We start from the raw sequence: 14,943 nt of genomic DNA on the forward strand, positions 1-14,943 counted from the left end.
ATTTAGCCAATTTGCAATAACTTTTGTTCAAGCAATTTTTTTCCGGAACGCTCTTTTGGCATATAAATAGTCGTTTAAAGTCAAAGGAAGGAAAGGGTTAAGGTCAATACATAGTACATATTGGTCATTTGCAGGGGCATTCATTTGACCCACATAAAAAGTCAAGGAAAAATATTCAGTGTGCATGTGATATTAATTCATATTTATGAAAACACTTCAACCATTTCATTATTCAAGAGTTCACATTTATTTACAGAAACAGTAAATAATTGCTCTACTTATTTACACATAAAAATCACACGTACAACACAGAACATCGGTGTCTCAATTGTTTGTTATCGTAATCATGGCAGTTGTTCGTCTTCTTGAGTCAATGAGCAAAAAATCCGCTGCTGAGATTCATTTCGGTTTTGGTATCCTTTTCTTACAGAGTTCCTGGAGCTGGGGCAAGGTTCAGCTGCTTCTGGGAGATGGCATGTCCAGGCAGAGGGGCAACATGGACGGCACCACGGGTGGCAGTGACGGAGGTAGCTCCGGGAACGACTCCGGCATGGTGGGCAACCGAGGCAGCTGGGGCACCCCAGTGGGCAGCTGGCCACGCTCCAGCCCAGTGAGCACCGGGCCAAGCTCCGTAGGCAGCAGCATGTGGCCAAGCACCGGCCCAGTGGGCAGCTGGCCATGCTGGAGCGTTAGCCTGGACAACGGTGGCACCCCATGGTCCACCCCATGGATATCCAGCAGCTGGCCAGCTAGCTTCCGAGGCGACGGCCAAGGCAAGGACAACGGCGGCGACGATGAACTGTGGATAAAACGGAGAAAATGTCCTCGGTTATCACTACAAACACAATCACTGATAACATTGATAAACGCACCTTCATTGTGTTAGATGAGGTTTGTGGTTTGTTGGTTTGGTTGTTAGAACACTCAAGCTCGGTATGCATCAACCCAGAACCCGGCAGTAGCTTTTATACACCAAACATCGAATCGATCTCTTCCAGAGCCTCTCACGTACAATATCGCGATCTCCCCATGCTTGGTTGGTTCTAGTGCAACGGGCGGCTGCAGTTGGATCTAAACCACCCCCATCCCCTTTCAACACCACCCAGAGTCCGAACGCGAAAGTATTGACCATTAATAATAGTAATTGCTCATTTAGATACTACCTATATTTGCCATCGGTTGGTTGGTGTTGTGTTGTACTAGACCTTCACTGCATTCCCCAAGAGCACCACGACGAACGACGACGAATCAGCCAACCAAATAAAATCATTCAATTAGCTGGCTTGAATATGGCCCCACCTGTTAACACCCAGTGAAGTGTGGGTTGCCGAGAGAGTCATGTATCCTAGCTGCGAACAACCTCTTTGAGCGATAAGTGGTAATGTAGTAACGGGCTGCAGCATGGGTGGAAATGAAAATAAATCATGCGCGCGAAAGGATAAGATACTTATGGGTTTGTCATAAATTTGTGTGTTACTTTTATTCCTTTTATTTTATTTTTGAGAGTTGGTATATTGTCTTGTTGTTGGTGTTATGCGACAAGCCAGGCTTCATAGCCGAGGCACGATTTTTACGAAATTCAGCAAACTTGTATTTTGCGAATGACATGGATATTTTTGCTAGAAAATTTTGAACGGAGGCAGAGCTGTAAAGCCACCTAAACGTGTGTCAGTAATGGTCGGGTAGTGAACTAGTCAAAAACAAAGAAAAGTTCCAGAGAGTTTGAGGAGTTTTTCAGGAGTTTTTCAGTTTTTAAGGAGCGAATTCCAGGGAATTCCAAGGGGTTGCAGGGGCGTTTCAGACGGCTAAGAGGGCTTTTCAGGTGTTTCCCAAGCAGTACCTGCAACATCATCCAAAATGTGACCTTCTTTGCTTTGGTCTAAATGAGTTGCACTGAAAGCATACGCAACTTCCATCTTGCCAATTGAGTTGCATTTTAACTGCGAATTTCGTTAAGTTTCGGCTTTGTTTCACCTCGTGTTTGACATCGGTTCGTGGAGGCGGAGCTTACATATTCCTCACAAGTGATAAAACAGTCAGCTTGCATTTAATGTGGTATGTTACAGTCATGCAACATCAAACTCTAGTTTGTTTGTTCAGATTCAGATCTGTGAGAGAATTGCTACTTAAGTTACTTGTTACTTCATTGTACCTTATTTGTCATAAGTTAGAGAACTGTCAAAATGAAAAGACGCGCAAGTTTTTCACAACACATTTGGAACATGCGCGTCTTTTCATTTTGACAGATTTCTAACAAAGAAGGTGCAATGTAGTAACAAGTAACATTAGTAATTTTATGGTGTGTTGAGCAGCAATTCTCTCACAGAGCGTTTAGTATAGTATGTAAGGTAAGTAGTTAATACTCCTGATGGCCATGGGTCGAGTCTGGACATTTTTTTTCATTTTTTAATCATTCCCTCAATTCAAGTAGCATAACGATTCAGAATCTGCGTTTTATGGGTATCGAAGAAGAAGCAATTGTATTTCATCGTCTATAATACGGACAGTGAATAAATTGCACTAAAGTTGCTGTTACTGGCTTTGAAACAAGTCGAGTTGCTTAGGTTTGAAAGGGTTTCGACTAGAGGGTCTTGCCCGGAATTTTCCGGCACAAATATCCCGGGATATTCCGAGATCTGAAATATCCCGAGTCCCGGGATATTTTCCATAAAATCCCGGGATATCCCGAAAATCGAAAAAAAAATGCAAAGATGCGTTCTACTAAAACATATCTTTTCACTTTTCATCTTTTTAAAGACAACATTGATCCTTTTGCCATCCAATTTTATGCTATCTGGCAGGTATAGTTTATTTTATCCCTACTTAAATCAAGATTTTTATGAAAGTCCAACCAATTATGGTAAAGATTATGTAATTCATTTTTCGTTTATGTGCCGCTACATTATAATTATATCAAAACCTAATCAACAGACTGAATATCGCAATGTGAAATTAAATGATTTAATTTGAGGTGTAACTAAATTGTTCTGGTAGTATTCCTGGAATTGATGGTGATGTTCAACATTTTTAGTAGCAGATTTTGTATTATTTGTTTTTACAAAACATTAATTTATTTATTTATTTGTCTAATCAACAGGCTCCATATAAGCCCCAATGATGTTTCTTAAATCTAAAGTCTAATATTACATACCTAAGGAATCACAGTCAAATATAAAACTTAAATATAAATAATAGAAAGACTTCACTACAGTCAAACAATAAAAACATAAAAACTAAGTTGGCCTTGAAAAAAAACAAACTAAATCTTCGGCGAAGGATTTGACGAGAAACATTAAAGTCGAACAATGAGCAAACTCTGCTAAAATTACGCTGTAACCCATTTACACTCCCAAACATGCTGTAGTTCGTTCGGTTCAACGGTGGCCGCAGCATATAGTTGTTGCGAAGAGCACGAGGTTGAACATTAATGTCGATTTGTCCCAGAATAGCGGGACAGTCAATGTGTCCCTGCAGAATATCTGAGATCAACAGAGCCCTAGCTGTATCTCTGCGGGACGATAATGGTTCTAGGTGGATCAGTTGACAACGGCTCTCGTAACTTGGCAAACGATACGGATTAGACCAAGGCAAACGCCGAAGAGCGTATCTCAAAAACCGTCGTTGAACGGACTCGATCCTTTCGACGCCGTTACTGTAGAACGTACGAAATATGAACACTTCTGCAAAGTTTTCTTAAAAAAAAAATCTAATGCACATCTTTTTAGATGTTTCTGAAGTAATCCCTTAAAATTATTGTATTGTTATATAATATTCAACTGCCCTGAGTAATTGCTTGACACATAATCGATTAATTCATGAGAAAAATTTGCAGAACTTTTAGAGGAAAACAGATAAACAATTTCTAACTTCTGCAGAACTTTGATAATCTCTGGAATATTTTTTGACGGTTTCGTAACGATTTCCGATTTCCGATAAAATAAAGTCTAGGCGAAATTTCCTACGGATCTCATTTGAATAAGAATCATTAAAGTCAATTTTGACGAAATTTCTAAGACAATCTAAGAATTTATTTATAGGAAAAAAAAAACAGCATACCGTTTTCAGATTTTCTGAAGAAATTTGTTTGATGATTTATGGAAACAGAGCAGAGTGTATAATATTGTCGAGGTAAAAGCACACCCTAGCAGGGATACCACCATTTTTAGATGTTTAAAAGTTTTTCAGCAGAATCGTGCAATATAGAAATGCAAAAAATGCGGTTCGTGCAAAAAATCGAAGAATTTAATGTATATTTGTAATCCATAGAATAGGAACATTTAAAATATTGTTGCAAAAACCACAAAAAAATATGAGGAATTTGTAAGACGTTGTTATTTTTCCAAATGAATCGAAAAAAATGATCAATAGAGTTTCGTGATCATTGGCGTAGCTAGCTTTTTCTTTTTTCTCTCTCACTCTCCTAAACAAACACGAGAAAGAGCGGGATGCAAGAGGGGGCCTGTGCCCCCTCTTTCACCCTTCGCATTCTCCTGTTTGTTTAAGAGAGTGAGAGAGAAAAAAGAAAAAGCTAGCTACGCCAATGTTCGTGATAGAAATGTTGGGATGGAAAGCATTAGGAATTTTTGAAAGAATTTTATAAGACTATTTATTGGATTTTTTGAAGATATTCATATCAATTTCACAAGAAGTTTGTTGAGATGGTTTGCCTTGAATTACTCTGGATTTTTTTCAAATATATTTTACCAAAAAAAATCTTATCGGATTTCCAAAATTTAAACATGAATTTATTTCCAAATATAATTGAAATGCTTCTCTCATGTTCTTGAAGAATAAAAAAATTCGGACAAACAATATGTTAAGAAAATGCCGTTTAAAACCTTCAAATATCCATTCTAACCTTGGAGGAAGGTCCAAACTCTGTCATAAAGGTCTCAAATTTGTTCCTAAAATAACATAAGAGAAACCCCTTGAGTTCATTTAATTATTGCTACAGTATCGATTTTTTGAACCCTCTAAGCAGTATACCCTCTTCGAATGAGTGTAATCAGTTTGTATCTTTTAATTCCACCTTCAAAAGAGAAGCAATATAAGGCGGTACAAGGTACAAACTGATTACACTCATTTATCATTTATTAATTCCTCTAGGAATGTAAATATTGTTTGGAGTTTTAAAATTCAGTGAAAACTTATCTTGGATTTCCACACAAAATTTATTCATGTCTTAGGGTAAATTATAATGGATATATATAAAAATATCATCTAATTTTGTCAACAGTTTCGATAGAAAAAATATGGCAGAATAGCCCAACTTAACCTATTCCATAAGAAGATGAGTACTTTATTTGAAAATTTTCAAATATCTTTGAATGTTTTCAACTGTCCTCATACAATCAAATGTCTATAAATTATGTATTTTATTTCGCATATAATGGTTATTAGTTGATCGAATTTGATTAAAAGTGTTTAAGAAATTGTTCTGTTAGTTTTTTCATCGTTTTTTGGAAAATTTTAATTTCTATAACGCCTCTTTGTTGAAATCATTGCTTCTTGCGACGCAGAATTTGAAAGCCACTTTTACTTTCTCATTGCACACTAGATTATTGAGAAATTGACATGATCCGTGTCTCCATCTAGGAAACCACAGAGCTATGCAACATCAATTTATTGTATTAAGAGCTCCTCCAGACTCAGAAACTTAAAGACATTCACACCTTCCTCTCGGACTTTCGATTTTTGCGAAGTGAGCATGGCCCGTGAACCCAGGAACCACTGGGCTTTGCAAAGCCACTATACTGTGATAAATGCTTCTTGAAACGCAGAATCTGGAAACATTTTCAACTTTCTAATCGCACTTTCGGTACTTGAGAAATTAACATGGCCAGTGGCCTCTGCTTGGGAACCACTGATCTATGCAGCTCCACTATACATGTAATGTACATGCTCCTTGAGATGCAGTATCCGAAAGAAACTCACCTTCTCCTAGATGTTTTGTATTTTGAGAGTTTGAGTGACCCGTCGTTCAAGATTGGGAACCACTTAACTTTGCAACACTGCTGGTGGTAGTGCTCCTTGAAACGGACAGTTTGAGAAACAACTTCAAATTTCCATAATACATATGTATCACACGCTTATTGTTCCCGAATAGGTACCTAGAACGCCAATTTACCCCCCATTTGAGCGTGAATTGGGGGTGCGCTATTTTGGAATTAGTGTGTAAATGGGGAGGGGGGGGGGGCGAAGTAATCTCTGAATAAATGGAGAGAGGAATCCTGAATAAATACTGACACGAAATTTCTAAAGAACTCCTCAAAGACATCACTTGGAAATTCGATGGAGGAATCCTTGAAAATATTTATTCCTGAAAGAGTGTCAGAAGAAGTCCCAGGAGAAATCCGTAAGTTAATCCTCTGGAGAATCCTTGGCAGACCCTAAATAGAGGGTGGAATTCCCGGTGGGTGAATTTCTAAAGGGGAAATCTTAGAAGAATTTCCGGAGGAAATCCAGGAATAACCCGCGAGAGAAATCAATGAAGGAATGTCGAAAGAAATTCCACAACAAGTCCCCGGAAGAATCCTTGATAGAATATCTAAATAAAATTTGGGAGAAATTCCTCAAAGAAACCAGGTTGAAATAAATATAGAGATCTCCCGGGTATGAATTTCCAAAGAATGCATGAAGGAAATCCCTGAAAAGATCTGGGAGAAAACCCAGATAGAATCCTGGAGAATGCAGCCTTGGGAGTAATTCGAAGAATTCAAAGAGAAATCCCAGGAGAAATTGATGAAGGATTCTGAAAATAATCCATGATGATAAGCTGGAAAATATACCTGAAAACAATGAAAGAATCTCGCCATTAATTTCCAATGAATTACCAATGAAATTATTGACTAAATCTTGGAAGAATCTCTGAAGGAAGCTCAGAAGAAATTCCATCACGGAACTCAGGAATAAATAATGGATGAAGTGCCGAAAGGAATCCCGGTGGATACTCAGGGATATTTTTAAGGATTGCCATAAGGAATCAATGACAGTATGATGTGTGATTTCCCTGGAAGAATGTCTGAGAGAATTTCTGGAGAAATACCTAAAGAAATCCCGGAAAGAATTCCTGAATTTTTTTTTGATAAATCCATGAATGAATCCTGGGAAGAATTCCTGGAGGAATCGTAAAAAGGTAACTTGAAGGGATGTAATTGGGAATCGTTAGTGGAACACAGGGGAAATTCCAAGAGAGATTCAACAGGTTTTGCTGGAGGAATTACAAGATGAAACCTGGTAAGAATCCTACGAGAAATCCATGGAAAATGATCGGGAATATCTAATGAATATTGTCATACAATTTGGCAACATAAAATTCACCTCGTGTTGCCAAAATCGGTAAGAGACTGTATGTACAGGGTGTTAGGTTCCTGAGTGCAAACTTTTCAAAGGGTGATAGAGGACCACAAATGGTGAAAAAAATTGTTTTACGCATATGGTCAAATATCAACCGTTACGTAGTTATTGTACTTCCCATGTTTTTGACTCTTATTGCCTTAATTGGATATAACTTTAAAACGATTGAACTTATCGCAATTTTTTTACCCTTACGCGAAAGATTATTGATGTTTCTATCAAATGACTTCTTTGAATCGATTGGTTTAGTTAAATAACTAAGCTTTCTAACTTAGAAACTTCCGTAATAAATTAAAATTCTTTCTTCGGTACAGTTGTGGCCCCTGTTCCACTCTACAATTTGTTCTTTGACACCAAACTTCTAGCTCTTATCGTTTTCTTGCAATTTCGGTTTAAATGTGCGGCACAGTGGGCAAAAAGTGCTTTACCTTGATAGTTGCAAATTAATGATCTGAAATGCGATGTTTAAAACGAAATTGCAAGAACACGATAAGAGATAGAAGTTTGATGTCAAAGAACGAATTGTAGAGTGAGACAGGAGCCACAACTTTGCCTAAGAAAAAAAAATATTACGCATTTTTCAAAGATAATTGACAAAAACAAATTAAAACACACTACTTTTGAGCCATTTGCCCTAGAAAACTTAGTTATTTAACTAAACCAATCGATTCAAAGATGCTATTTGATAGAAAACTCAATAATCTTTCGAATAAGGGTAAAAAAACTGTGATAAGTTTGATTATTTTCAAGTTATAGCCAGTTAAGGCAGTAAGAGTCAAAAACATGGGAAGTACAATAACTACGTAACGGGTGAGATTTGACCATATGCGTAGAACATTTTTTTTTCACCATTTATAGTCCTCTATCATCCTTTGAAAGTTTACACTCAGGAACTTAACACCCTGTATATAAATCCCTATGGGAGACCTTGTACATATCCCGGGATCGGTCGCGTCGTGTACTGTGTACAGGCACCATGAAAATGCACACTTGTGGCACACAACGTGAGCGTGGTGCCACTGAAGGTGGTCGAAAACGCGACTGCTCGAGGGATATTGAGCAAGATATTCGTGGGCTTCGTGGCCGTGCGGTTAGCGGCGTCAGTCGTTTAGGCGTATTGTGAGTGCCACGGAGTGAGGGTTCGATTCCCGCTCCAGTCGGAGGAAACTTTTCGTCAAACGAAAAATCCTTCATTGGTCCACTGGGTGTTCCGTGTTGTCCGTTGCCTAATGTTAGTGATTGTTCAGTCTGTGCAACCTCTGGTTGAAGACGGTGTAGTGTCTTTTTAAAATATTCGTGTTAAAGTTTACGTTAAGTAGATAAACACAAACAATAAGGTTTAACTAGAAAACTTTTTTACTCATGACCCTCATCTAGAACGGGTTTATTGAAGACGCCCTCTTTATATGTATTCATTGAGTCGAGACATTAGCAATAGCAGATCTTTTACCCCAGTGCCACATGTTCTATTCAATTTAATATGTGAAGAATTAGCTTAAGTTAAAATTCACGAATATAAAGAATTAACAAAAAAATATTCAATTTAATATTTTACGCCCTTACAAATTTCAGAAAAATCACCTTGTGAGTTTTTATAGATGTGTTGAAGAAGTCTCATTCACGATATTTGAATTTATTTTTTTTTTTTTGCATCCTAAAATATGTACCACTACCTATACCCCCAGAAATTATTCTGCAGACTTTTTTTTTAAATTATCAAGGATTCATTCGAAATTTACTCAAATGATTTTTTCAATAACTTACTGGGATTAATTAAAATGTTTCACTAGCTATTCCTCTGAAATTTCTTAACAGATTATTTTGGAAAATCTTCCATGGATTTCTTCAGAAATCCTTAAGCGATTCCTTTAAAACATCATTAAAAAATTTCTCCAGATATTTTATCGGAGAAATCCTTTAGAAACCCATCCACAGATAACTTCAAAAATTCCCCTTACATTACTGTAAAAATCCTCCAATTCACATTTCTTTTAGAACATCTTGAACTGATTGCTTCAAAAATTCGTCAAAAATTACCTTGACAATTTCTTCTAGACTTCTAGAGGATATTCCAGAAATTTTTTCAATAATTTCTCTAGAAAAGCTTACACATGTTTCCTCCGTATGAAAGTTTTTTCAGGATATCGTATTCGCATTTCTTCATAAATGCTGTCATCGATTTTTTCAAAAGATCAAAAGTTCAGGATTTTTTCAGACATTTCTCCAAAAATTTGTTAAGATTATCTTCCAAAGACTTCTTCAGAAAAAAATCGAAAATCTCCTTCGGAAATTCTACAGATATTTCTGTGCTGATTTCTTCAGAAAGTATCCTTTAAAAGTCTTCTGTGTTTTTTTTTTCGATATTGCTCCGTATATTCCTTCAAAAAATTCTTCAGGAATTCGGTCGTAACATCTAGCTAGTTTTTCTTCAGAAACTCTTCCAGTGATTTCTTTAGAAATTCCTCCTGAAATTTTTATAAAAAATTCTCCAGGGCTTGCTTCAGATATATCCTCAGAAATTTCTCCAGAAATTTCTCTAAGAGCTCTTTCAAGTAGATTCCAGGGATTCATTCTGAAACTCCGCCAGAGATCACATTACATGGACACGTTCAATGCTTCCAGTAAACTTTTCGGTCTTTGAAGGAAGCACGACACTAGACAACGGACTTGTATGCAACGCCCAGTGGCACAGCAGAAACTTTTCCTGACAGCTGCGGCGGGAATCAAACTCGCGCTCCTCAGCACGATGCGACTAAATGCATAGTTACACAGGCATTCCTTCACAATTACGTTAGGAATACTTTCAGAAAATCCTCTAATAATTTATGAAAGAATGTCTCCGGAATTTCTATGAAAAAATCTCTATAAACTTTTCTAGGAATTCTATCAATAAATTCCCTGAGTAGTTTTTCGAGAAAGTATTCCTCAAGAATTTATCTAAGATTTCTTTGAAAGTTCATCTAGAGATTCTACTGGATTTCTACTGGAGATTTCTTCGAAAAATCCTTGAGGAATTCCCTCAAAAATACCTCCAGAAACGTTCTCAGAATTGAATGAAGGGAATCTTCAGGAGTTTAAGCAAGGGGTTTCTTCAAAAGTTCTGCCTTGGTGTTTGTTCAGAAGTTGTCCTAAAAATGTTTTTTACGTCCTACAGAGGTTCCTTGCAAAATCCTATCGAAGGTTCCTCGAGTAGTTTCTTGAAAACTTCCTTCAGGGATTCCTGCAGAAATTCCAAAAAGATTTTTTTACCCAAAAAGTACTAAAAGAGTTTTTGGACGAATCCCTGAAGAAGTTTTAAAGAAATCCCTGGAGAATTGTCCGAAGAAATCCCTTCAAAATCTCCGAGTTGTGCCTTTGAAGATTCCTAAAAGACATTTTTGAAAATTTTCTGAAGGGATTGCTGAACAAACATAGCTGAAGTTTTCTGAGGAGTAATTTCCGAATGGATGCTTGGGAGAATACGTAGGGAACTCCTAAAGATACTTTCCTAATTTCTCTGAAAAAAAATATGGGAAACTACTGGAGTGTTTAATGTAAGTAATATTGAATGCGAAATTTCCCCAGGAATCCATTCGTATAGGAATATCTGTGAAATTTTACAAAAAATATCTCAAAAACCCGTTTGCAGAAGTACTGATAGAATTCTTGAGTAAATCCCTCAATAAATTTGTGAGGGATTCCCTGGAGGATTTTTTGAAGGAATTCTTGGAGGCACCTATGGAGATATTCTTAGCAGAATTTCTTATACAAGTTTTGAAGGTCGCAGTAAACACATGATCGTATATGATGTTCCATAGGATGCAAAAGTGTAGGCGATATACGTACACCTTACACGCGGGTAAATGGGAGCATGTACGCATATGGCCTCCACTTTAGCATCCTATGTAACACCATATAAGACTTTGTGTTAGCTGGGGTTTTAGTATACAAACATCTCCGAAGTACTCTGCCTTTAAAAATTTCTCAAGATCATCCTGCAGAAACAAGAAAGTAACGTGGACGATTTCTTTAGATAACCACTGAAGAAATTTCTGAAAAAATATGATTTTTTGAAGGAATCTTTGAATACCTGGAGAACCTGATGCAGGTATTCATAAAATGAGTTCCTTGAAAAATTATTTTAAAAATCCTTTCAAAGAATAAATGGATTCTGGATTTATTTCAACAGGAATTGCCGAGAGAATTTTTGGTGAAATTCTTGAAGCATCATCGGAAAAACTTCTGAAAGAATCCCTGAAGAAGGGACTGCATCAATCATAAAAATCTTCTGAAACATCCAGGGGGAACATCCAGGAGAAGCTCTTGTGAATTTTCTAAAGGAATATCTAAATAAATTCCTGAGAGAATTCTTAATTCAATAATTTCTGAAGGATCCGAATAATGATTTCTGAACCTCGTAAGGACATACAGCAGACTTTATCCTATGAGTGATCACTGTCTTTACACGTAGATGACAAGATTTAGGAATTTATGTAGGTAGACACTCTCTAGAATTAGTCTAAGGAGTTCTGTAGATCTGAAATGGTGGATGATTGTTATAGTTATCTTCATCATAACATTTAGCAATACTGTACTGAACAGCTTACCCTATGCATGCATGGCTAAAGTTAGTTGCGTAACTTGAATCTGTTCAATTTCTTCGTAAAAGGAGGTTTGATGGGCGTAATGAACACAAAACCATAGGTTTTCATCTGTCATAAAAATGATTCTCATTTTTATTAAACGTATTGCTCAGTTGTACATACGAATCTCTCGGTGTAAGCTTCGATGGCACTAGGTGCGCTCCTTATCATCTAATGAGTATATCACTGTTGGTTTCCGGCATGATTAATAACATAAATCATTTTCCCTTTGGGGAACACCAGTTTTTCATTGCATCCATTGTCGACGGCCAATTCGATTCATGACTAGTAAGGGTAGGTCAAATTTAGATGGTTCCTGGAGCTGGAGCCAGGTTCAACTGCTGCTGCGAGACGGCGTGTCCGGCCAGAGGGGCAACATGGACGGCACCACGGGTGGCAGTGACCGAGGTGGCTCCTGGAACGACTCCAGCGTGATGGGCAACCGAAGCAGCCGGTCCGTGGACGGCCGGATAGGCAGCTGGCCAGCCCCAAGGAGCAGCAGCATGTGGCCAGGCAGCAGCACCGTAAGGCCATCCAGCATGAGGCCAAGCGGCAACTGGGACGGCAGCTGGCAGAGCGGGGGCATGTGGCCAGCCCCATGGGACCACTCCGGCTTCGGAGGCGACGGCCATGGCCAAGATGACTGCAGCGATGATGCACTGTTTTTGGGAAAAGAATAAAGAATATTATCGTAACGTCTTTAGCATTCAAAAACTCTGGGATTTAAAAATCTAGGCCGCGGATATAAAAATACACTTGTACGATTACACTACCCGTCATAAGTACGGACTCACAAAAAGTATTGCAACAATATTGCATCACCCTGACTCACCTCGATATCTCTAAAACCAGAACACCTACAAAAACGCCGCCTTCAGAAAAGTTGTTGCTTTTGGTCTTCTGAATAACTTTCCTGAAAACAGCATCTTTGTAAGTCCTCAGGTTTTGGAGATATCGAGGTGAGTCAGGGTGATGCAATATTGTTGCAATACTTTTTGTGAGTCCGTACTTATGACGGGTAGTGTATGTGTATGCAGTAACTTTACGCTTATGCGAGTAATATTAGACGAAGTTTGAATAAACACAACACGAATTCGTTCACACGATTATATCATTTTGCCATAATAGATTTTATCAACCGAGTTTTTTTTTCAACTTAAAAATAATGATTGTTTGGTAAGTAAGATAATCAACTTTACAATTTTCAAACCACTATACGTACCTTCATGGTTGGGTTTGGTGGTTGTTGAGGCTTGGAACTGCTCCGGCGAACGTTGGTTCTAAATTTGATACCAACTCGATCCGCACAGTTCCTTTTTATATCCAAAGTGGGGGAAACAATCGCGCTGGATCCAAGATCCAAGTAGCCCAAGTTCTAGCTCTGTCCCATATGGGTCCCCTAGCTCCCGCAGTTCGACCGACCCACGACGAAAGGCGCGCGATCGGCGAGAGTATCTCAGTGCCCAGTGCAGTGCTCTCGTTCTTGAGCCGAAGCGACGAAGAAAAAAATTATCTAACAATAATCATGTAATAAACATTCCTCCATGTGATGTGTGTTCCCGGCCCGGTAATTAATCGGCCACGATTTGCGCGCCCGCCGTTCACATATGGGAACACCTTCGCTGCCGGCTGAGGTGAACTCTCACTCTCGCTCGACGACGACGGCCTGCCACAACCAATTGTTGCCCACAATAGTACGGAACGGGGGCAGAGTGCGCAGAGATATCTATGCAAGTACCTAGTGCAAGTATACAGCAAGAAAAGTAGGAGTTTCCTTCTCGATTCGGTTGGAATTTAACAGTGTTACATTTTACTATCGTTTCATTTCCAGTAATGACCGGCCGAGAGTAGTATGTGAAATAGATGCCAATTTGCAGTAACAATATCGTTGATGTGATTGCTTTCGCATGTCTCGGACAATTGCTCAATTGATGGGGAATGGGGCTGAAATTGAAAATTGGAACCGTTTAGGCAAACGTTTGGGAAATATCTTACATGTTCGGTATCGTTTGTTAATTGGGTCATTCCATGCCCAATCGATACATGAAAATTGTTTTTGCTAAGCATTTATGAAGCAGGGTTCGAAGATTCACTAAACTATTTCTGTAACATGCTCGCCAGATTACGCTGCACCTGACCCGCTCTTTGCGCTCCACGTCTTCTTTTGCCAACCGTACAAGGTGCTTATACCTACCTTGCAGAGTTGTTGTCCGGCATTCTTGCAACATGTCCTATCCACCGTTTTCACCGAGGAGCGCTGAAAGCTCGTGGTTCATCTTGCGCCGGCACTCATCCGTTTTGCTGCACAACGCCGAAGATCGTCCTTAGCACGCTTTGCTCCAAAACTCTGAGTGCTTGCTGGTCCTCCTCGAGCTGGTCCATGTCTCGCGTTCGCAGTGGACCACCGGTCTTCTAAGCGTTTTGTACATGGTGCATTTGGTGCAGAGTGAATCTCTTTAGATCGCAGCTTTTCTGAAGCCCGTAATAGGCCCGACAGGGCCAGACTTCCACTGATGGCTTTGGGACAGAAGGTCGAAGGACAGAAGGTCGAATGGACAAAAGGTCGAATGAACAAAAATTTTAGTAGACCAATTTACCAGCTGCTATATCTCGCTTATAAGACAAAATTTCTGAGAAGTCCTCTGTATTGCCGCTCATTGAAAAACACATTGTAGTGCTGTTATAGAAATTATTTTATAGGAATTTTTTCCTTCTCTTGTTCATAGGCTGTTCTTTCAAGTTATGGTCATGTAGTTTTTATTTAATGGCAATTCAGTTAGATTTTTTGTTCAGGAATTTTTCCTTCTTAAATTTATATGCTGTTCTTTTAACTTTTGTTACTGAAGTAATTATTGATTCCTTAAGGACTTATTATTCAATAAGAAATTTTGTCTTCTTCTTTTCAATAGCTGTTCTTTCTAACTGCACTGCAGAAATATTCATTGACTACTTGTGCTTAGTGATC

General features: G+C 38.5%; 2 protein-coding genes across 2 annotated transcripts; both read right to left on the reverse strand.

Annotated features, from left to right (window-relative positions):
- Nucleotides 1-223: 223 nt before the first annotated feature.
- LOC109432443 (adult cuticle protein 1) lies at nt 224-1,018 on the reverse strand. The gene is made up of 2 exons (XM_019708776.3): nt 873-1,018; nt 224-799 (listed from the first exon to the last, which is right to left on the reverse strand). The coding sequence occupies exons 1-2, from the start codon at nt 939-941 to the stop codon at nt 425-427; spliced, it is 444 nt and encodes a 147-aa protein (XP_019564321.2). The 5' UTR covers nt 942-1,018; the 3' UTR covers nt 224-424.
- Nucleotides 1,019-12,040: 11,022 nt separating this feature from the next.
- Nucleotides 12,041-13,355, reverse strand: LOC115265811 (adult cuticle protein 1-like). Its single transcript, XM_029871754.2, has 2 exons — nt 13,201-13,355; nt 12,041-12,637 (listed from the first exon to the last, which is right to left on the reverse strand). The coding sequence occupies exons 1-2, from the start codon at nt 13,204-13,206 to the stop codon at nt 12,284-12,286; spliced, it is 360 nt and encodes a 119-aa protein (XP_029727614.1). The 5' UTR covers nt 13,207-13,355; the 3' UTR covers nt 12,041-12,283.
- Nucleotides 13,356-14,943: the final 1,588 nt, after the last annotated feature.

This window comes from Aedes albopictus, chromosome 2 (genome assembly GCF_035046485.1).
Source record: "Aedes albopictus strain Foshan chromosome 2, AalbF5, whole genome shotgun sequence".
Classification (NCBI taxonomy): Eukaryota; Metazoa; Arthropoda; class Insecta; order Diptera; family Culicidae; genus Aedes; species Aedes albopictus.